Consider the following 24195-nt stretch of genomic DNA (forward strand, 5'->3'; position numbering starts at 1 on the left):
TCTGCTCGGGCGCGCTCTGCGCACAACTACAATAAAGATCGCTTCCGAAACTCCTCTTCCCTTCATAATTAGGAAAAGTGATACACATGAAAGTTATAGCTCTATGTCTTGGCTTGCATCTCCAATCGGCCTCATATCATTTGAAGGTCGGAGTAAAAATTTATGCTCAATCTCCCAACATGTGTCACTGGAGGAACGATGATACACACGATTCATTTCGGGGTGCTTTTGGCTAGTCTTTCACAATGATTTGAACAAAACTCAACACATAAAAGTTATAGCCTTATGTCTTATCTTTCTAATGGAAGTAGCCTCACATCATTTGGATCAATATACAAAATATTATGCTAAAAACCACAACTACTGTCACATTTTCATACCGTTTCAGCACTTCCATTACCTATTTGGCTCGAGATCAACTTTCTATTCTACACATCCATTATCTGTTTCATTCTATGTAATTCAATACCATTCATATCATATCTTGAAACCATAAACCATCAAAATTACATCACATATCCCAAACGATTATCATAATAAACCGTAAAAGAATAATGAACATACTTAATCATAATCATTACCTCACATCAGATGCATACGAATGTCTGGGCGTTACAACATAAAATCAACTGCATGAATTTTAATTTAAGAAATAATTTTGAAAGTAAGGTATATAAGTTCTTAATTAATTTATTCGTCAAATATGACAAAAGACTAAACCATTATAAATAAATAAATGATTCAAATTATTTTTTTAAAAAATCAAATTTTAATTTTTATTAAATAATTAATATTTACGTGTATCGCACGTACTTCTTGCTAGTAAAAATAAACGGTTAGATTTTCCATCATTAAATATTTAAAAATAAACATAAACTTAATAGAACGTATCGAGAACTTGTTATCGAAGAAAACTGATTCTGATTCGATATGATTTTTAGTCTTCTTATCGATTAAAATTTGATCTTAATACAATAATTTGATACTTTTTTATTTTTAATTTCATTTTTATTCAAGTGTAAACATGATATCTCCTACTCACGAGCTTTTTTCATTTTTCCCCTGAATTTATGCTTTTTTCATAACTCAACTATCTCTTTTTGGGCTACTCGACAAAACGTTGCAACCTTTTTTATTCTTTGTTGTAGTAAAATAAATAAATTAAACGAAGATTGCATGAACTCGGGCCGGGGGTGGCGTGTGCATATATAGAACCGATGTTGTGCGACTCTCCTCGCTTTTCGCATCAGTCTGAATAATTTCCTCTCATTTCTCTCAGATTTCTATCCATTTTCTCTCTTTTTAAAGGATTGTACTATTTCTGTCTGATTTCTTGCTCGTTCAAACCTGCCTCTGTGATCCGCGAAAGGATTTTGGAAAAAAGTGAGTTAATTGAAGGTCCCTCCTTCTTTACACTTGATTTCAGTATGGAATTTGCTTTTATGATCTGCGTTTGTTTAAATGTTGTGGTATCTGTTTAATTCTGTGTTTACATATGCTAGCTTAACGTCATTGCTTCGGTTCACGTAGATCTGTGTGTGCGTGTGCATGTGATTATGTTTTCATGCGGCGTGTTTCATTGAAGTTGAAAAATATATGGTTATGTGCTCTAATTGGATCTGAAGTGATTGATAACACAATGAATGCGTATGGTGCTGTTTTATTGTTTTGATTTGACTGATGACTGATTGGATTGATATATTATTGGTGTCGAGTTACCATTTTGAATGAGCTTTTTACTTGCTGATGCTGTTCATGCCGAATCTTTGGGTTTAATTCTGTGATTCGGGGCTCGGAGATGACTTCTTTCCATCTTCGATGTCCTAGGGAGTTAAATGCAATTGGTATTTTTTAAGATATAGTTGGAAGGGAAAATCTATGTGTTCCACTTTTATTAAATGGTAAAGTTGTGATCCTTATGATTAATTTAGTAAAGTTTGCGGATTCTGGTCGATAGTTATCGGTTTTCTGTTTCTGTATCGATTGGTTTGCTCTGCCCATTAGTTGTCAGATTGACCGTTTTTCTCGTTGCAGAATGTCCACATTCGCGCCAAAGAATATTCTTATTACGGGGGCTGCTGGATTTATTGCTTCTCATGTCGCAAATAGGCTCATCAGGAACTATCCTGAGTACAAGATAGTTGTGCTTGACAAACTCGATTACTGCTCCAATCTCAAAAACCTTCTTCCCTCTAAAGGCTCTCCGAATTTCAAGTATGTTAAGGGGGACATTAGCAGTGCTGACCTTGTTAACTACCTTCTACTCACTGAGAACATTGATACTATCATGCACTTTGCAGCCCAAACCCATGTTGACAATTCTTTTGGTAACAGCTTTGAGTTCACCAAGAACAACATTTATGGCACCCATGTTCTTTTGGAGGCCTGTAAAGTTACAGGTCAGATTAAAAGGTTTATCCATGTAAGCACGGATGAGGTTTATGGGGAGACTGAAGAGGATGCAGTTGTAGGGAATCATGAGGCCTCACAACTTTTGCCCACAAACCCATACTCTGCCACAAAAGCCGGAGCTGAAATGCTTGTCATGGCTTATGGTAGATCTTATGGGTTGCCTGTCATTACCACCCGAGGAAACAATGTTTATGGTCCAAATCAGTTTCCTGAAAAGTTAATACCCAAGTTCATCCTTTTAGCCATGAGTGGGAAACCTCTTCCAATCCATGGTGATGGTTCTAACGTACGAAGTTATCTGTATTGTGAGGATGTTGGCGAGGCATTTGAAGTTGTTCTTCACAAGGGAGAAGTGGGTCACGTTTACAACATTGGAACTCAGAAGGAGAGGAGAGTCATTGATGTTGCCAAAGATGTGTGCAATTTATTTGGCATGGATCCTGACAAGAGCATTCAATTTGTGGAGAATAGGCCGTTCAACGATCAAAGATACTTTCTAGATGATCAGAAGTTGAAGAATTTGGGCTGGTTTGAAAGGACCACATGGGAAGAGGGGTTGAAAAAGACCATGGAGTGGTATACCAACAATTCCGATTGGTGGGGCGATGTATCCGGAGCTCTGCTTCCTCATCCTAGAATGCTTATGATGCCTGGTGGAGCAGAAAGACATGTTGGAGCCGAGAAGTATGAATCCATGAAGTCCGAACTCTTGGGTACCAACATTGTGGTTCCTGATTCTAAAAGTCTTTCTTCACCTCAAAAATCAGAATTCAAGTTTCTGATCTATGGCAAGACTGGTTGGATAGGTGGTTTGCTTGGAAAATTATGTGAGAAACAGAATATTCCATATGAATATGGAAAGGGGCGTCTCCAGGATCGATCACAGCTTTTGGCTGACATTCTCACTGTGAAGCCAACGCATGTTTTTAATGCTGCTGGTGTAACTGGTAGGCCGAATGTTGATTGGTGTGAAGCACACAAGACCGAAACAATTCGTACAAATGTTGCCGGTACGCTGACTTTGGCAGATGTATGCAGAGAGCATGGACTCCTAATGATGAACTTCGCCACTGGGTGTATATTTGAATATGATGCTGCCCATCCCGAAGGTTCAGGCATTGGGTTCAAAGAGGAAGACATGCCAAACTTTACTGGTTCTTTCTATTCAAAGACCAAAGCCATGGTAATTTTTTTCCTTCTTGTATCAAAAGTCTCTTGTAGAAGCAATTTCCTTTTTCAGTCATAATTAGCAATCAAATTCACCTACACACGGTCATCGATTTGTTTTCTTAAGGTCGAAGAGCTCTTGAAAGAATATGACAATGTCTGCACACTTAGAGTTAGAATGCCAATCTCTTCAGACCTGAACAATCCGCGAAATTTCATCACCAAGATTTCTCGATACAATAAGGTAGTCAACATTCCCAACAGCATGACGATCTTGGATGAGCTTCTTCCATTGTCCATTGAAATGGCGAAGCGAAACCTCAGAGGCATATGGAACTTCACTAACCCTGGCGTTGTGAGCCACAACGAAATCTTGGAGATGTACAAGGAATATATGGATCCGGATTTCACATGGACCAACTTCACACTCGAAGAGCAAGCCAGGGTGATCGTTGCTCCTCGAAGTAATAATGAGATGGATGCTTCCAAGTTAAAAAATGAGTTTCCAGAGTTGCTATTGATCAAGGACTCGCTGATCAAGAACGTTTTTGAACCAAACAGAAAAACTTCCGTCAATTAACTGTTTGTTCATCATTAATTTATGCAAGTTAGCTCAGTTTGTTTTGTTTTCAAGATTCTGTTTCCAGTTGTTAGAACTTCAACTTTCCGTACTGATGAAGTTGGGATATTTTATGGTAGACGGCAAGCTTATTTTTAATGTGTTAGTTTACAAAATTCTGCTTTCAGAAAGCAAGCAAATGAGCATACTCTGCTTAAAGAGATTGTTTGCTTCATCTATAAAATATTATTCTTCAACTTTCGTGTAAAATTTACATATGAAAGCTGAAAAATCACTCTTTTAGAGGCTCAAACATTTCCTAAAATTTTCATTTAAATCTATCTTTGAATTTTCTACTCATCTATAAATTAAACAGTTAGACAATACTAATTTTTTATATATATAAAATTGAAAATACTATAATTGATTGCATTGGAGAAAAATTAGATATAATATATTCAGTCCTTGATATTTTTAACATTAAAATTCGATCAATTTTAAAATATATTTTACTAGTTATTTAAGATGTTATTGATGCAAACATCAAATTTACTTATATTTTTAGAACTAGTGAATGAATTTAAATTACTAGTTTGGAAAAGACAAGATTTATTCTATGGCAAAATCAAATTTCCTTATATTTTGATTGATTTTTTTTTTTAATTTCGTTTTGCATGTTAGCTTAATTGTTTAAATAAACTAATTATTTACTTTATACTTTAATTATTAAATATCCTTCTAAAACAAAAATAGGATCGGAGTGTACAAACCTTCCTTCCACTCTATCCTATGGATTTCTAATTCATATAGACACGTGGGAGGTGCTTAAGATTAATGGATTTCAAATCTAATATTTGTTTAGATTGTTAAAATTGAGGTGACTCAATATCAAACTTGCAATTTTAATAATAATTGTGATGAATTGAAATACAATCAATACAAATGTTATTTATAATTCATTTCTCAAATCTTCTCAAAAATCAAATCAATCGAGTTAATTCGGTGAAAATCCAACAAATTTTAAAAAACAGAGGATTCAAGGTAAGAGGTGTTTTTGTGATAAAATTAAGAGTGTGTTTCATATACACATATCTAGATGCGATGAAGGTGAATTTAAATCATTATGAGTCATTCACTCATTTTTTCAAACTCATATAGTATTGTGTTTTCGCAATCAATTTGCAACTTTTTATATGTTTTTTTTTTTTTTTTTTTTGTAATTTTCAGGTCGTTAGTAGTCGAAAAACTATTTTCGAAACCAATCTATATCGCCCGAATGTTGAAAAATTCCATACACCATCATCTGCGGCTACAGTAACAGTTTGCCATCACATAAAGGCACTACACACCAAGCTACACTTTGAACTTATTTCCATTGAGGTTTTGAACTTCAATACTAGTATTATAGATGTGTCTTTGAATGTAGACCATGTAAGTTCTTGTTCTGAACTTGTAAGCATTCTAGTTTTGCATCTCTAAAAAAATTAACTTTCTTTGCTTTTAGATGCATGTATATGAATGTTTAAGCCTTAGTTGAGCTTGTAAAGTTGGAAAACATTTATATACTTTTTAATCTTTGGGGTAGGGTTGGTAAAGTGTTTGGGAATTTAAACATTTTTGCACTTTTAGTGTTTCAAATTTCCATTGATTTGGTTTTTTAATAAATAATACAATTAATTGATTAGCTAGTTATTAATTGTTTTTCGAAATTATATAGTTTGCAATTGAACAGTAAACAGCTTAGTCACTCCAAAATTTCACTGAAAGGTATCATACGACCGCAAGTCTTACACATTTTATATAAAATGAAATGTAAATTGAGTGGCATCGATTGTTTCATTGCGGACTCATGTTTCATTATGATTTGCTTCTGTGGCATGTGGGAATTTATGGATTGATTTTAGCGCACACTGACAGCATCATGTAATCGAGGCTTGGAACATTCAGCGTAACTGATCATCTGACCCTTCGTGATTGTATTCTTGATCTGAGACGACGATATAGGATACATGGAGTTTCAACTAGCGAGAGATGTAAATGTTGTCTTTTAAGATACAATGGGTTGGCCGCCGCGGTGCAAGGCACTAGACGAACGAAATCACGAGAAAACTCCAGTATACACCGAGCGATATTAATGTTTGAAGGAGTATGCATTTCCTGCCTAACCACAAGGTTTCTGTGATGCCATTGCTGATTAAGACAAAAACAGCATTCATGTACTGCTTCATTTATGGCATTCAGTACGTGCCGGATGTTAGAATAGATGTCATATAAGCCAACGATTGGCTAGGGAATTTATTGACTCAAGTATAATAAACAATCTTTATTTTAATATAATTTAACTTTTTACGGTTTTGTTTTTCTTTATCTGTATACCCATACAATCGGCATAGATAAAGTCATTGATTATACTTTAATACAAATGAATCGTAATTCGATGTTGAACTCATTTGTAAACAATATATAATCTAAATTCTTTCCTAGTCGATTCAGCCGCTTAAATATAGATAAAGGTCGCTTGAGCTCGAGACTAGTGACCGACGATTTCGGTTGGGAATAAATCTAGCAAGCGGACTAGGTCAAGTAATAGTATTTGGAGATGAGTCCAGGTATCGTACCCACAGAGATCGATGTTTAATTACTAGAATATGAATTATTTTCCTAATTTAGGCAAATAAAGTTCAAATTATGGGAGATAGATTAATCAAAACTAAATTAAACAATTTAAATAAATTAACTAAAGCAAAAAAATCCAACTTATTAAATTAGAAGAAAATTCAAATTATTTAAAAACGACTAAGGCACACAACGATACCGAGACAACTTATAATCTACGTGTCAAATTCATATTCATTAAATTAATTATTTAATTCACGACGGAATTCCCAAAATTATTTATTAAACGATTTCTCGAATTAATAAACCTAATTAAATCTAACAGTCCAATTATTCTTTACTGAATTTAATTAGATTCAACCGCATTAGATCGCTGTGAAATTCCAGTTTTTCAACCTAAAGTCGCACACTGAAATCGAATACTATTTCTAGTCAATTTAACCATGTGTTGATTGATGTGTGAAGCAAATATTAATCTATCGCCTTCCGGTTTTAGATTAACCAACAAATATTCTATTTAATTTGCCAGATTAAAAGAACACGTGATAAACGACATCAATCAATGAATAAAATAAATAATCTAATTGAATTAAACTCAAAACATCAAAAAATAATATGTCTCGGCCCCTATCATGGCCTTAGTCTATAAAAATCTACTCCATAAACTTAAAATAAAATTCAAAATCTGTGTTTAAATTCAATGCAGAAAACATGATTAAGAAGGAAGGAAAAAGATTCTCTGTGATTTGTAGCATGTGTGAGGAATTCCTCCAACAAAAGTCTTCTGTCTTCCTCTCTTCTTTTCCTTCTTCCGCGCTGTTCTGCTATTCCGTCTGCTGCTCCTGTGCTTCTGTTATCGGCTGCTCTCCTTTTATTCTTCTTAATGGGCCTCCTCCTTCCTTTCCTTTTTAAGCCCATCTCTATAAAAGAAAGTGTAGATAAGATATTTATACAGATTTACATATATTTTTTCAAGATTTCAATATCATCAAGGAATAGAATATAAGAGTATTTAATTTCCTTTCTTCTGATGTTTTGTTCCCTTTGAAATCTAGTAAATTTATATTCTCTCTCAATTTAAACATTTTTCACTTTTTATTCAAATCTACAATTATTAATTAAATTAAGCACATAATTAGGATAAAAAGTCTAGATAAGGGCAAATATTATCAAATCAAATCCCTAAAATCTTTGTAAGATTTGGCCTTATCAATCCCCCCACACTTAGCCTTTGTTCGTCCTCGAGCAAATCAGAGAATAAAAATATAATCGAGGAATATTCAATGATTCACCACAAAATTGACACAATCAACACTTTTCAACCTACTAAATTCCGTCATACTCAATCAAAAGATCACACGTCAAAAATCATAAAATTCACTTTCATTGTAACTTTAAAACTCAAGCATTCACTAGAAAAGATCAAGATAATGAGACGTGTGTAGTGTGGAGGTCAAAACTCATATTCCTCAAAGGTGTTTTAGTTCAAGGAGTGCTCATATTTTCTGATTTTTTTTTTCATATAAAGAAACTCTCCATAAGCTTATCTTTCATATCTTCCTCCACTAAATGTTGGAAGAATATGACCCGGTTAATAGGTCTTTTTAAGCTTATAACGTTAGGTCGCGTCTCACGGCTACAATAAAGGTAGGGAGATTCAAAAATGAGAGAAAATAAACAATTTAATCATACAGCGCACTCCTTCATCTCTTATCTTCCTTCTCTTATGGAATTTCATCATTCATCCACCTAATTTTTTCTTCTTCCTTGTACTTTCATTCATATTCTCACATATTTTTTCGATCTTCAACAACATTCTCTTTTAGGTTTTTTCAATCACCACATAATACAACGTTCAATCCTCCTTTTTTTATAATTATATATATCTTTTCATCAACTCCTTTCTCATTCTTCATGATTTTTTTTTTCAAACTCCTCCAATTTTTCTTATCAATCAGCACACGAGAGTTATTGAAAATTTTAAAGCGCTAAAAAGTTTATTTCTCTCAAAATTAAGGTAGAGGAATAGTGTATGAGCTAAAATTGGGTAGTTGATGTGGGATTTTGAAGGAATACGAATGGTGGCTAATTGTATGTCTCTGACACACTCCATTCGATTTATTAGGCTCAAAAGGGAATACTAGGGATATGAATGATGGATTGGGTAGGCTCGAAAGGCTCAAACGGTCCAAGGATCGCCTAAATCATCCTTAAGTCATTCTCCTCCGTATTTTCGCCTCGAAAGATAATCAGATAAGTTCTAGATTGTTTCTTTTATTTCTCTTTTTTTTTTCATGAGCTCACCTCTTGCTAATTCACAATTAATTCATATAAGTATGACTCAAAGTGCATAGATGATGTCTCAAAACATGATACAAAACTAGTTTGTGCTCAAATCTTTCGGGTACAATTAAAGATCATCTCAATCAATTCTAGGTGTGATGTAATTTCTTGAGTGTTCAAAAATCTAGAAAGTCAATTAGTGTATCATGTAATCACTAGTGTGGTTTCTCAAAAAAAAATAATTTCATGCTCGAGGATTAATCATTGAAGCTCATGCTAATTGTTGTTTAATAATTCCCCCCACACTTAAGATTTACACTGTCCTCAGTATCATGCCATTCAAAAAGAATATAAAGGTTCGATGCAGAATAGCAAGAGAACACTTCCCTGACAGTGTTGCTTTAAATTCCATGGACTGTTACATGGGGATGGTAGAATTCCTCAGTGCTGGAAATCTTTTATTTCAACATTTTAGCTTTTCCAGAATCTAAATCATATTCCTTTATTCCAATATTCCCTACACACACCAAAATCATAGAGAATTAACCTAATAGAATGAAAAAGTAAAAAAAATAAAAAAATAAAATGAACGAAATAAAATAAATCACTGGGTTGCCTCCCAGCTAGCGCTAAATTCATTGTCTATAGCTTGACTACGGAGAAGCATCCATCAAATAGCGGCTTCCGCCCATAGTAAATATCATACAATATTACATATGAGTCTTGATTATATGTGCCCTCAAGCTTGGCATGATATTGACATTGCACGCTCGTCGCTCCAACAACACTCGGCAGAGACTGATTATTAGGGGAAGAACAATCTAATCTATGATAAAGCTCGTAGAGGATGTAATATTCTTGAGTTTGCGTTGATGGAAATAAATAATATGTTGGTGGAATATATGTTAAGACCATGTATGAGTTCAAATCCTTCGACTTGTGTTCTTCTACATCCTCCAACTTCTCTTCTTTCTCATCTTCGCATAGGAATTCCTCGAAGAATTCTTCTTCCTTCAAAAATAAATATTTTAAATGAGGAGGAAGTGGTTTGAGTTCGAGGAATTGGGGTTCTTCTATGGAAGGTTTAAGTGATTTTGGAATATGTCCAAGCTCCCCAATCTTTGAATTCACCGATCTTGACAGAGGCTTTGATCCCTCCAAGTAGTTCATACATTCCTCCACCTTTTCTCTGTTGGATTCCTTGGACTTTGGGCTAACCAAAAGCTTTTTCAGTGAGTCTTCAATTAAAGTATCCTGCACACTACACTCAACAATATCTTCAATATCATCTATTCTATAACAATCAGAAGATCCAAGATATTTCATACTACGAAAAACATTAAAAATTACCTTCTCATCATTCAACCTCAAAACTAACTCACCTTTTTGCACATCTATGAGAGCTCTTCCAGTAGCTAAGAAAGAACGACCTAAAATAAGGGGGATCTCACGATCCTCCTCCATGTCTAGCACAACAAAATCAACTGGAAATATAAATTTATCAACTTTAACCAAAACATCCTCTATAACCCCTCTAGGATATTTAATAGACCTATCAGCAAGTTGAAGGGAAATAGTGGTTGATTTAACTTCTCCAATCCCCAATTTCTCAAAGCAGGAATAAGGCATAAGATTTATGCTAGCACCAAGATCACACAATGCTTTGTTAAAATTAGAATTACCTATAGTGCAAGGAATGGAGAAACTACCTGGATCCTTAAGCTTCGGAGGTAATTTATTTTGCAAAATAGCTGAACATTCCTCAGAAAGCTTAACAGTTTCAAAATCAACAAGTTTTCTTTTTTTAGTCAAAATATCTTTCAAGAATTTAGCATAAGAAGGCATTTGAGCCAAAGCCTCTACAAAATGAATATTTATGTGCAATTTCTTAAAAACTTCAAGAAATTTTGAAAATTGTTGATCCAATTGTAGTTGCCTTGCTCTTTGAGGAAAAGGAAGTGTATTAATATCAATATTATCATTAGAATCAAATTCCTTACCTTTCTTACCTGTCTTCCGTGTAGTCTGAGTGTTCTGTTCCTTAGCATCTTCCATTTTTGGTTTCATTCCTCCATCATTCGTTGCCTCTATATCTGTAGAATTCTGCCTCTTTGGCTCCTCTTCCTCGACCTTGATCACTGTACTCACTGCATTCACTCCTTTCGGATTTTTCTCAGTATCACTTGGTAGTGTTCCAAGGGGTCGATTTGCTAATTGATTGGCTATTTGACCCATTTGAGCATCCAACCTTCGTAAGATAGCATCATGATTCTGCGGTCTCGTCTCCATTCCCACAATATGTTTCATCATAAAATCCTCATAAATTGGTCTTTGATCTTCTTGTTTGAATCCTGGAGGTGCTGCAGGTACCAATAATCCTTGTTGTCTCACTTGTTGAGGAATGGGCAGTGGAGGAATATGTGTTGGATTAAGGGAATTCTCCGTATTCTTCCAAGACAAATTAGGGTGATGCTTCCATCCTGGATTGTATGTGGAACTGTATGGATTTGATTGCTGTCTCCATTGATTCCCCACAAAATTTACTGCTTCTTCATAAAAAATGGGTTGTTCCTCGATGAATATTCCTTGGACCTGATTTGCTTGATTTGATTTCAGCTGAGAGAATTGATGGGCCAACCCATCAATCTTAGCAGTAAGTGCATTCAACACATCCATTTCAAGAACTCTGACCTTTTTTTCTCGTTTAATAGCTGGCCAACCCGCACAATTTTCAGCCATATTTGAAATTATTTCAAGTGCAACTCGTGGAGTCTTCCTGTATAAGCTACCATTGGCTGCCGCATCTAGCATGGGACGCACGGAAGGATCAACTCCGTTATAGAAAATCTGAACTTGTTCAGATGAAGAAAAACCATGTTGAGGACACCTCCTCAACATCTTTCTAAATCTTCCCCAAGATGTATGTAATGTCTCCCCATCCTTCTGCCAAAAAGATGAAATATCCATACGCAGTTGTGCTAGCTTGGTGGGTGGAAAATATTGATTCATGAACATTTCCACCAAACCATTCCATGTAGTAATAGAGCCAGCTGGTAGATCTCTAAGCCATTCTGCTGCTTCACCATGCAAAGAGAAAGGGAATAGTCTCAATCTTATGGCATCCGTGCTCACTCCATTGAATTTGATTGTGTCACAGATAGATAGAAATCCCTCCAGATGTGCATTAGGATCCTCGGTCTGCGATCCTCCAAATCTCACTTGATATTGTATCATTTGAATGATGGATGGTTTCAACTCAAAATTATTTGCTTCCACAGTAGGACGAGTAATGCTAGAACCATAACCTCCAGTGGTTTGTCTAGTGAGATCATAGACAGTGCGATCATCCTCCTCGTTCTCCATTGCTTCAATCTCCGCTGTTTCAACTTTCTCCTCTTGTTTTAATTGTTCTTCTACGTCAAAGTCTGAGGATTTCTCCCTTTGTGCTCTACGTCTCCGTCGAAAAGTTTTCTCACTCTCTGGACCAAATGGCTCCAATTATGTCCTTCCTTTAGCACGGCTCATGCACAGTAAGATAATCCCTGAAAATAAATAAACAAACTTTAAACGTACGAATATGCGTAAAATCAAAAAAATTAAATAAAAACCTAATCTCAAGAAAATAATAAATCCTAATATTAAACAATTCAATCCCCGGCAACGGCGCCAAAAACTTGACCGACGATTTCGGTTGGGAATAAATCTAGCAAGCGGACTAGGTCAAATAATAGTATTTGGAGATGAGTCCAGGTATCGTACCCACAGAGATCGATGTTTAATTACTAGAATATGAATTATTTTTCCTAATTTAGGCTAATAAAGTTCAAATTATGGGAGATAGATTAATCAAAACTAAATTAAACAATTTAAATAAATTAACTAAAGCAAAAAAATCCAACTTATTTAATTAGAAGAAAATTCAAATTATTTAAAAACGACTAAGGCACACAACGATACCGAGACAACTTATAATCTACGTGTCAAATTCATATTCATTAAATTAATTATTTAATTCACGACGGAATTCTCAAAATTATTTATTAAACGATTCCTCGAATTAATAAACCTAATTAAATCTAACAGTTCAATTATTCTTTACTGAATTTAATTAGATTCAACCGCATTAGATCGCTGTGAAATTCCAGTTTTTCAACCTAAAGTCGCACACTGAAATCGAATACTATTTCTAGTCAATTTAACCATGTGTTGATTGATATGTGAAGCAAATATTAATCTATTGCCTTCCGGTTTTAGATTAACCAACAAATATTCTATTTAATTGGCCAGATTAAAAGAACACGTGATAAACGACATCAATCAATGAATAAAATAAATAATCTAATTGAATTAAACTCAAAACATCAAAAAATAATATGTCTCGGCCCCTATCATGGCCTTAGTCTATAAAAATCTACTCCATAAACTTAAAATAAAATTCAAAATCTGTGTTTAAATTCAATGCAGAAAACATGATTAAGAAGGAAGGAAAAAGATTCTCTGTGATTTGTAGCATGTGTGAGGAATTCCTCCAACAAAAGTCTTCTGTCTTCCTCTCTTCTTTTCCTTCTTCCGCGCTGTTCTGCTATTCCGTCTGCTGCTCCTGTGCTTCTGTTATCGGCTGCTCTCCTTTTATTCTTCTTAATGGGCCTCCTCCTTCCTTTCCTTTTTAAGCCCATCTCTGTAAAAGAAAGTGTAGATAAGATATTTATACAGATTTACATAGATTTTTCCAAGATTTCAATATCATCAAGGAATAGAATATAAGAGTATTTAATTTCCTTTCTTCTGATATTTTGTTCCCTTTGAAATCTAGTAAATTTATATTCTCTCTCAATTTAAACACTTTTCACTTTTTATTCAAATCTACACTTATTAATTAAATTAAGCACATAATTAGGATAAAAAGTCTAGATAAGGGCAAATATTATCAAATCAAATCCCTAAAATCTTTGTAAGATTCGGCCTTATAAACTAGCATCTGTGATGTTGTGTACCGCATTTCTTGGTAAGGGTATAGAGATGTCCAAACATGCAGAGTAGTCATATGATGATTATACCGAACTACCCTCCCTCGGACTTTCCAAGTGGTTATCATTCATCGAGAGGATAAATCTGTGGTTATGATAGTACACAATTAGTCCTTACGACCCGGGACAAAACTGAGGCTCTATATGCTAAGGATGTGCTTTGACTCGTTTACCGATTCCAGAAGAGTCATCAGGTGGCGAAATTGGGTACAGTTGCGACACATGTAGGAGCCAGTGCATTGTAGTGGGGAATTAACTTTCATCTACGGGTGTGAATATCCTATGTGATCTGATGAAATAATAGTGCATGGAATCTCTGGCCAGAGTATGAGATGTACGTTAGAGAAGGTGTTCTCCAGTTGTACATACGATGCCACTATTTTATTCTCAAAGATGTGTCACATAGTTATCGAATTATTATGCAACCCTCGATGAACCAATGGTTGCAGATTCGATCGGGATAGATGTAAGGCCCGAGAATTTTATTACTGTAATCTGAAATTGATCTGAAATGAATTGGCGATAATTGATGTGATTATAGACGGGAAGGATTAGACCGAAAAGACGAAAGAAAACACGGAATATGTGCGAGGACAGAACACCTCGCGCATATGCGCGGCGAGGATCCGTGCATATGCGCGTGAGTGGCAGAAGACCTCTCGCATATGCGCGAGAAGTGTGTGCGCATATGCGCGAGCCATACGAGAAGCCAAGGGGGAAGTCCAGAAGAGTTGGCGCATATGCGCGAGAATGGCAGAGAAGTTGGCGCATATGCGCGGCTGAATGCTCGCATATGCGCGAGTATTGAAATGCCGAGACAGTAGGTCTCGCGCATATGCGCGACTTATGTGCGCGCATATGCGCGAGCAGTCCAGCAGCTGATTTCCGGATAGAGCTTCCGGCGCATATGCGCGGGGCTTGGGCGCGCATATGCGCGCGGCATGCAGAAGGAAAGAATGGCATTTGGTGTTATCGTGTAACATGATATATATATATATACACACAAACTTCATTCGTGAAGATTTAGAAGGAAAGAAACGAGGATAGAGCTTCGGATATTTCACTTTTCCTTCGAAGCTTTTAATTTTGATTTTGAAGAATCCGCCCGTCTGATTTTGAATCTGAGTACGGCACTGAGTTCCTAGCGACGACAGCTACAACAGGACTTAAGTTTTGTTACGTTTAGATGTGATTTGAAATTATGATATTGTCAGAATTGAATATGAATCATATATGGTGTTTCTGATATAGTAAACATCGTATAATTGAAGTTAGATTGAAGAACAGACTGTGTATGTAATTGACACCTTTGATTTATTGATTTATGTATTGATTCATAAGCGGATACGCTTAATTGTAATTGAGTAATCTTGTGACAGTAGTGCCGGATAGTGATGAAATCGTCACTGGCACATTGCACATTGTCACAGGATAGGATATTGGTGAAAATGTCAAAGTTTGTGACGGTTAGGTCAAGACACCGGATGTTTGCTATATCGGAGTGGATAGAATTGGAGTTTCTTCTATTAGTGGTGTTCGATATGGAAAGAGCCAAAGTCCGTGAATAAGAACACGCCACCACCCCGATCGGGAGTGTAGGTGGGTGTATGTTCTTATTCCGATCGGGATCCCTAGATTAGGACGATTCGAGTCCGAGTCCATGAGTCACTGAGTGTGATTCAAAGTTTGTGTTGATTCATGTGTCGGATTTGATACATGGTATAGTCCGAGTTTATATTGATTCATGTTTTTGATTCTGATACATGTTATGAATGTTTATTTCATGCTTTTATATTGTTTATATGAAATGCATGTATACATGATTTATATTGGGAATATAATTCTCACCGGAGTTATCCGGCTGTTGTCTTGTTTGTATGTGTGCATGACAACAGGTGGGACAGGATCAGGGTCAAGACAAGAAGAGAGAGAGATCATGATTAGAGTGGAGACTACGGACTTGGATTAACGATAGGGTTTGAACACTTGATAATTAGTTGTTAAACCTTAGTTTTTATTGAATGTAGATTGTACAGGACTTGTACTTTATTTTATACGAATATGTATATTAGTTATATTCCATTACGTTCCGCATTTAAAGAAATTTTTTTTATGACCCAAATTACTTGAATTAGTAAATTGATCCTAATGATGATTAAGAATTGGATTAGCGTCCGGGTCCCCACAACAGGTGGTATCAGAGCAATAGGTCTGGAACTCTAGGTTTTTGAGACTGAGATAGAGGCTAGTGAGCAGAGTAGATTGAGTTTTCTTTCCTTGCATGTGATTGCTAGCATGTGATTTATTATAATGTTGAATTACATTGTGTATGCTAACATGATATTATGTTTTACTGCTTTTAATTACATGTTACCTGAATATCTGAGTTGATTTGGTAATGTGTATTATTTGAAAATGAGTCAGAACCAATTCTTGATCAGAGGTAAGCTGATCAGAAAGGGACTGAGACAGATTTATCCCATGTGATCGCTAACTTTTATGATCATCAGATATACCCCCGAGAAGAATTCGAGAACAGGGTAGTACTTCGAGTAATCAGATGGATATGTCAGAAACTCCGATGGAAATACAGTTGAGGAGGTTTCAGTCATTTCAACCGTCGATTCTGAAGGGTACTGAGAAGCCAGTCGATTGTGAGAATTGGTTAGAAGATATAGAGATGCTATTTGAATTCCTTGGTTTCACAGATGATTGTAGAGTTAAACTGATTGGGCACCAGTTACGGGAAATCGCAAGGAGTTGGTGGCTGGTAACCAAAGAAGCCTTAGAACAGCGTGGTCCAGTGATTACATGGAAAGTTTTTAAAGTTGAATTTTATCAAAGATTCTTCCCCATATCATACAGACAGGATAAAATTGCAGAGTTTGCAGATCTGAGACAGGGTCAGTTAAATATTGATGAGTATTTGGCCCATTTCTTCACCTTGCTACGTTTTGCCCCTCACGTGGCTAGAAATGATGCACCTGTGTTTGATCAGTTCATCCAGGGATTGAATCCGGAGATACGTACATTGGTAAATGTGAAACAACCGAATAACTTTGCTGATACTCTGAACAGAGCTAGAAGAGCAGAAACAGTTCTGATGAGACAAAAGGAAGCTTCGTATGTTCTTCCAACACCGAGACCACAGCAATTACCTCCCAGAATCGAGACTGGTAGTAGTAGTTGTGAAAAGAAAGACTATTTGAAAGCCCGAAAGGAACAGTTTAAGAAGTTAGGGAGCGGTTCATCTAGCTCCAGTGGTTCTAGCCCAAGTTATACCGGAGCGTATTGTAGAGCCTGTGGAGGAAGACATCCCACGGAGCAATGCCAGGGAGTGGCTGGTAGATGCAATGTCTGTAAACAGCATGGAGATTTTGCTAGAGTATGTCCACAGAGAGGTTCCCGAAGATTCCAGGGAGCAGAGGCGTCTGGTGGTAAGGACCGAGGGACAGACCCAGGATGCATTTGATGAGATAGTGGCAGGTAACTATTCTTTTATGATTATTTTGTGTTTGTAAGAGATACTCATACATCCTATACCTTATTCTGTATGAATTGCATTGACATATGCTTTATTCGGTTGGGTCAGTATATACTGTAGTGTTGATTTCTTTATCTTTTGGGGGAAAGATTGATATCAGTGAATTCTGTAAAATATTGTATACTGCAGTAGGATGAGAATGAGATTGAGTTATACTGTGTTGTACTTGTGTGGTCTGATTTTGACTGCATTATTGATATTGATGTATTGACAAGTACAGAACTATTATAGATTCTTGCCAGGAGATGGTAAGATTCGGACCTGAAATGGCCGAAGAATGAATAATATACGGTAAGGATTTTCGATTTAAAATTCCTTTGATATCTGTATTATTTATGACTCGATGATTATCGAAAGGAATGGAGTAATTCCTTATGTATACAGTGGATTACTGAAACTGAGCGTATCATGGAATAATTTTCCAGTAGCAGGAGAATTGCTAAAGTCTTTCTAGAGAAGATTCCGGGTTTGCTTTATATCAGGGAGAGTGATTTCAGTCTTGATTTGATACCAGATACTGTTCTTATTGGTAGAATTCCATACAGAATTATGTTGATTGTATCGAAAGAATTGAAATATCAGTCAGAAGATTTATTGCCTGAGAATTAGAAAGTTACATCTGATTGTGTGTTTCTCTGTAAAATACTTCAGTTCTGATTATGGGTTGATGAATCCTGTGTTCAGAGGTATTCTAATGATTTTATGCCGTCTATCTATGATATTTTGATATACCCGTGGCATATGACTGACTGAATTGAATACCTTGTATTGAATGATCTGAGAACTGAAATTGTTGTATACAGAAATTGTTCATATATGAGTTTTGACTGAAACAGATTGTATTTGTGGGATGTAATATCCGATTATGGTATACCGATTGATCTTGACACAGTTGAGGCCGTGATCAGTGACTGAGGACGACACCGATGGCAGAAAAGTTAGAAATTCATATTTGTCTGCGGTTAGCAAATTATGATATGTGACTATTGTTGTGAAAGTGCTTGAGAATTGTTATTGTTATAAAACAGTATTAAAGACAGATTATATTTTTTTGGGGAGATTACATCCGAAGATGATATAGCAGTTGGTCTAAACAAAGTCGAAGATGTGACAGAGATTATTGGGAACCGTTGAGAGTATATACAGTTCAAGCCGAATCAGAGCTAAACTCGCGAATTAAAGCAGTCCAGAAGTTTGATCAGAATGTTCAGAACTCGGTTTAGATAATCCGAACAGGGTGTCGATCAGAATATTAGGTAGGTGATATTGTATTGTATGTGAATAACCGACTTGTTTGTGCCGAATATTTCGAATCTGAAACGACAGGTATGATCAGAAATGTGCCATCTTTAATTCAACATTTATTCTGATGATAGAAAAATGTAGACTGACTTGAACTGACTGATGTTAGGGAAACAGATGAAATCAGTTGTAACAGAATTTGTACTGAAATGTCTAAATTGCCGACAGGGGAAAGCAGGAGATTGGTTATATCGATTATCGATTCTTGAATAGAAATGGGAGTACATTTCTATAGATTTCGTAATGAAACTACCGAAATCTTTTCAAGATTGGGATGCGATGTGATTGTTATTAATAGATTGCGTGAATTTGCATATATTATTTGTACATGAAGACTTACGGATATGACCAGTCGATGGAGATTTATGTCAGAAAAGAGGATAGATTGTACTGAATGCCAAAGTTGATTATATCAGATTGTGATTTTCGTTTGATTTTGTACTTTTGGCAGAGTATACAATAAACTCTTTCACTTATTATAGATCGAAGGATAGTCGGAGCGAACTATCCTGATTCTGAAGAATATCCAGGAACTATAGTGCTGGATGTTAGCACTAGTTGACATGATTTATTGTCACTTGTAAATTATCGTACAACGATAATTATCAGATGGGTATCGAAATAGCATCAGTCGAGGCATTGTACAATGAGGACTGCAGATTTCCTTCGTATAGGAATAATATCTGCGAGATACCTGAGATTGGATCAGATGGAATCAGAGATATGAAAAATAAATTGAAACTGCTTCGGAAGAAAATAAAGACAGCTCAGAATAAATAGACTAAATATATCAACGTCGGATGATGACTGTTGATATTTGAGGTTGAAGATTGAATATAACCTTGATTGGAATTATCAGAGTTGATAGGAGATGTTAATGTTGATTTATTATGAGCTGTTGATGGGTATATACGGATGTTGTATAGCCAATATTTTGAGATTAATTCTGTTAGAGCTATTTCGAGTGGTATTATGAGATTATACTTCTTGAATGATTATTCCAGAGTGAAATCAGAGATTCGTGAAAGAAAAATATTTCAGGATGAAGAATATTCCGTTGTTGGAAGTATAGTACAAACATCAGGGCATCGAATAGGCTACCTGGAAGACTGAGTCTGATATGAGGTAGCGATGTTCAGAATTATTACATTGAAAGGAATTATGATTGATTTTGTTATACATTTCTTTCCTTGTCGGACTTGCTATCGGATTTAATTGCCTGTGATTTCGGGGACGAAATCGTATCCTAGGGGGGAGAAATGTAAGGCCCGAGAATTTTATTACCGTAATCTGAAATTGATCTGAAATAATTTGGCGATAATTGATGTGATTATGACGGGAAGGATTAGACCGAAAAGACGAAAGAAAACACGGAATATGTGCGAGGACAGAACACCTCGCGCATATGCGCGGCGAGGATCCGCAAATATGCGCGTGAGTGGCAGAAGACCTCGCGCATATGCGCGAGCCATACGAGAAGCCAAGGGGGAAGTCCAGAAGAGTTGGCGCATATGCGCGACATGAATGGGCGCATATGCGCGAGAATGGCAGAGAAGTTGGTGCATATGCGCGGCTGAAGGCGCGCATATGCGCGAGTATTAAAATGCCAAGACAGTAGGTCTCGCGCATATGCGCGAGCAGTCCTGCAGCTGATTTCCGGATAGAGCTTCCGGCGCATATGCGCGAGGCTTGGGCGCGCATATGCGCGCGGCATGCAGAAGGAAAGAGTGACATTTGGTGTTATCGTGTAACATGATATATATATATATATATATATTGATATATATATACAAACTTCATTCTTGAAGATTTAGAAGGAAAGAAACGAGGATAGAGCTTAGGATATTTCACTTTTCCTTCGAAGCTTTTAATTTTGATTTTGAAGAATCCGCCCGTCTGATTTTGAATCTGAGTACGGCACTGAGTTCCTAGCGACGACAGCTACAACAGGACTTAAGTTTTGTTACGTTTAGATGTGATTTGAAATTATGATATTGTCAGAATTGAATATGAATCATATATGGTGTTTCTGATATAGTAAACATCGTATAATTGAAGTTAGATTGAAGAACAGACTGTGTATGTAATTGTTGTGATTTTCGGAGTTGATTTGATTGAGATTCGATACCAGGATTGTATTGTTAATGATTATAAAGTGTACTGATATTGATTATGAATTCTGGTATTATATCTGTGATGTTGAGACTGATGGGGTTATCGAGACTACATTGTTATACCGCCGAAACATCAGTAAATTGATATTGATCAGATTCAATAATGACTTCGATTATATCGTGATATCGTCGATATGGATTAGATTGTATCTTGATTCATTATTGATCAGATTATGTTTGATTTGAGTATTGATCAGAATAGATTTTGAATTGAGTTGCATAATGAGATTGTGCCTGTGCGATATTGTATTTCAGATTATTATGGACAGATTTGACTTCGAGACTTCGACTTCGCCAGACCGCAAAGACAAAGGTATAAATTTATGTTGATGTGGGATTGCACAACTCGAGTCCGATTGACTTGAGTTTCCCAAAATCACATACTTTACTTTATTGCATTGATATTTGCAATTGTATGAGATTGACACCTTTGAGTTATTGATTATGTATTGATTCATAAGCGGATACGCTTAATTGTAATTGAGTAATCTTGTGACAGTAGTGCCGGATAGTGATGGAATCGTCACTGGCACATTGCACATTGTCGCAGGATAGGATATTGGTGAAAATGCCAAAGTCTGTGACGGTTAGGTCAAAACACCGGACGTTTGGCTATATCAGAGTGGATAGAATTGGAGTTTCTTCTATTACTAGTGTTCGATATGGAAAGAGCCAAAGTCCGTGAATAAGAACATGCCACCACCCCGATCGGGAGTGTAGGTGGGTGTATGTTCTTATTCCGATCGGGATCCCTAGATTAGGACGATTCGAGTCCGAGTCCATGAGTCACTGAGTGTGATTCAAAGTTTGTGTTGATTCATGTGTCGGATTTGATACATGGTATAGTCCGAGTTTATATTGATTCATGTTTTTGATTCTGATACATGTTATGAATGTTTATTTCATACTTTTATATTGTTTATATGAAATGCATGTATACATGATTTATATTGGGAATATAATTCTCACCGGAGTTATCCGGCTGTTGTCTTGTTTGTATGTGTGCATGACAACAGGTGGGACAGGATCAGGGTCAAGACAAGAAGAGAGAGAGATCATGATTAGAGTGGAGACTACGGACTTGGATTAACTATAGGGTTTGAACACTTGATAATTAGTTGTTAAACCTTAGCTTTTATTGAATGTAGATTGTACATGACTTGTACTTTATTTTATACGAATATGTATATTAGTTATATTCCATTACGTTCCGCATTTAAAGAAATTTTTTTTTATGACCCAAATTACTTGAATTAGTAAATTGATCCTAATGATGATTAAAAATTGGATTAGCGTCCGGGTCCCCACAATATATGAGATGAAGGGACCGTAATGTACGTTAATCATAACCGACTGGTTCTTGCAGGCACTATCAGTGATACCTAGGGAATCATGGGACGATGCTAATAGATGTTCTTACCATGATTCGATGGGTTTAATCATAAATATGATTTCTGACATTCTCATGATCAATTGTTGATACATAGAATAGAGCAAATTAGGGCAAACCCGAATAAAAAAATTTTTTCTGAATCACAAAAAGTTGTGAACCCACGGCTAGCTGTATCCATGAACCATTGAGGGTCACACAAGCACTGGTTTACTTGTTCTCGTTGAGATAATAAATTCAATGAGTTGAATTTATAAGAAATAAGTTTGATATGATCAATTGATAAGCTTATAAATAAAGTTTATAGAAATTTTGAGAGCATGACTTTTAAAACAGTCAAAGAGAGTGAACCTCTCTTATTTAGACATTGGTGATCTCGATATTAAAGTGTGTATCATAATAACAAACAAGTTGAAATTGTCACATCGATGATATTTGATCATCGATCGAGATTATGATGAGGTTAATATAATGAGAGCATGGATCTTGAGCTTGTAAGAGTATAAGCTCATCATGCTAATTTATTAAAGTTCAAATGGGCTTTAATAATCAAGTTATATTTTAATTGAGTTAAAAAATAGTCCATTATGTTTTTATAAAATATGGTATTGATTTATATAATATGAAAATATTCATGATATCATAATTTTAAAACTTGCATACAAAGCAAAATCGAGATCCAACAGTGGTATCAGAGTCAAGCTTTTTAAATCGTATGATTTTTGATATTGAATAATTTGTTTCTAAACATGCAAGAAAATTTTTTAGAAAATTATAACACCATAAAATTTTTTATTTTTATCAGAAAACAAAAAAAATTGGCAGACTGCTCGAAGGGGTGCGTGCACGGTGCGGCAGGACTTCTGCCACTACCCGAAACGTTCGGGCAGCGGGAAGACAGCACAGGAGGTTGCCCGGGAGTGTCTCGGCAACCGTGCTGGAAATTGGCTTGAATTGTTTGGGCCTAGGCTACGATTTTCTGATTTTTCAAAACTTTGGATTAAATTGATATTTTTTGAAAATTAGTTCAATTTATATTTTGAAAAATTAATTTTTGAAAAATTAATAATTTTCTTGTAAAATAAATAATTAGAATATAATTCTAATTTTGAGGTAAAAGTGAGTTTTACAAGAAATCAATTATTATTGAATTAATTGAAAATTAAATAAAGGTGTTTATTTAATTTATTAAATTCTTTAATAATTGTGATGGTTAGTAATAAAATTATTAGATACATGATTTATCAGTTAATTAAATTTGTTTAATTAATTGATGCAAATATTTGATATTAAATGCATGAAAGATGATCGAGAGACTTGACCAATGTGTTAGGTGTATGTTATGATATTTTACTGTTTTATTCATTTTGTTAATATTTGATATTATTAAAGTGGGCCTGGTTTATGACCCCTTCTCACTCCATGAGATGTATCCATTATGTGCCATGACTATTTAAATATAATTATTAGAAATAGTGGGAGATCAATGCTGGAAGATGGTGGGCCCGATGCACAAGATGAAGACATGTAAAATATTGGAAGCTTTTGTAATAAGTTGCATTTGCATCCATGCATTCACCTAGATTTTTGGGCTTGGATCCATGTATGGCTCACATGGATCTAATAGTGTTGGCTATCGATCATCCTTATTTATTGTTGAGTGTCATATTATGATATATATGCGATATATAGTAGTATGTATGTATATTATTAAATAATAT

At 35.6% G+C, this 24195-nt stretch overlaps 2 protein-coding genes across 2 annotated transcripts; one reads left to right on the forward strand and one right to left on the reverse strand.

Annotated features, from left to right (window-relative positions):
* Positions 1-1181: 1181 nt before the first annotated feature.
* Positions 1182-4378, forward strand: LOC142543236 (trifunctional UDP-glucose 4,6-dehydratase/UDP-4-keto-6-deoxy-D-glucose 3,5-epimerase/UDP-4-keto-L-rhamnose-reductase RHM1-like). Its single transcript, XM_075650364.1, has 3 exons — positions 1182-1383; positions 2035-3595; positions 3707-4378. The coding sequence occupies exons 2-3, from the start codon at positions 2036-2038 to the stop codon at positions 4157-4159; spliced, it is 2013 nt and encodes a 670-aa protein (XP_075506479.1). The 5' UTR covers positions 1182-1383; position 2035; the 3' UTR covers positions 4160-4378.
* Positions 4379-9539: 5161 nt separating this feature from the next.
* LOC142541973 (uncharacterized) lies at positions 9540-12400 on the reverse strand. Its single transcript, XM_075648419.1, has 3 exons — positions 11047-12400; positions 9950-10698; positions 9540-9554 (listed from the first exon to the last, which is right to left on the reverse strand). Exons 1-3 carry the CDS (start codon positions 12398-12400, stop codon positions 9540-9542), a joined length of 2118 nt encoding a protein of 705 aa, XP_075504534.1.
* Between the last annotated feature and the right edge of the window lie 11795 nt (positions 12401-24195).

Source organism: Primulina tabacum, chromosome 4 (assembly GCF_025594145.1).
Source record: "Primulina tabacum isolate GXHZ01 chromosome 4, ASM2559414v2, whole genome shotgun sequence".
Classification (NCBI taxonomy): domain Eukaryota; kingdom Viridiplantae; phylum Streptophyta; class Magnoliopsida; order Lamiales; family Gesneriaceae; genus Primulina; species Primulina tabacum.

What these genes read in the sequence shown, in the direction of transcription:
- LOC142543236 (XM_075650364.1), top strand. Translation starts at nt 2,036, where the DNA reads ATGTCCACATTCGCGCCAAAGAATATTCTTATTACGGGGGCTGCTGGA. An exon ending in ATTCAAAGACCAAAGCCATG is followed by an intron (nt 3,596 to 3,706) that starts GTAATTTTTTTC and finishes TGTTTTCTTAAG; the next exon opens with GTCGAAGAGCTCTTGAAAGA.
- LOC142541973 (XM_075648419.1), bottom strand. Translation starts at nt 12,400, where the DNA reads ATGGAGAACGAGGAGGATGATCGCACTGTCTATGATCTCACTAGACAA. An exon ending in TCAGACTACACGGAAGACAG is followed by an intron (nt 10,699 to 11,046) that starts GTAAGAAAGGTA and finishes ATTTTAACAAAG; the next exon opens with CATTGTGTGATCTTGGTGCT.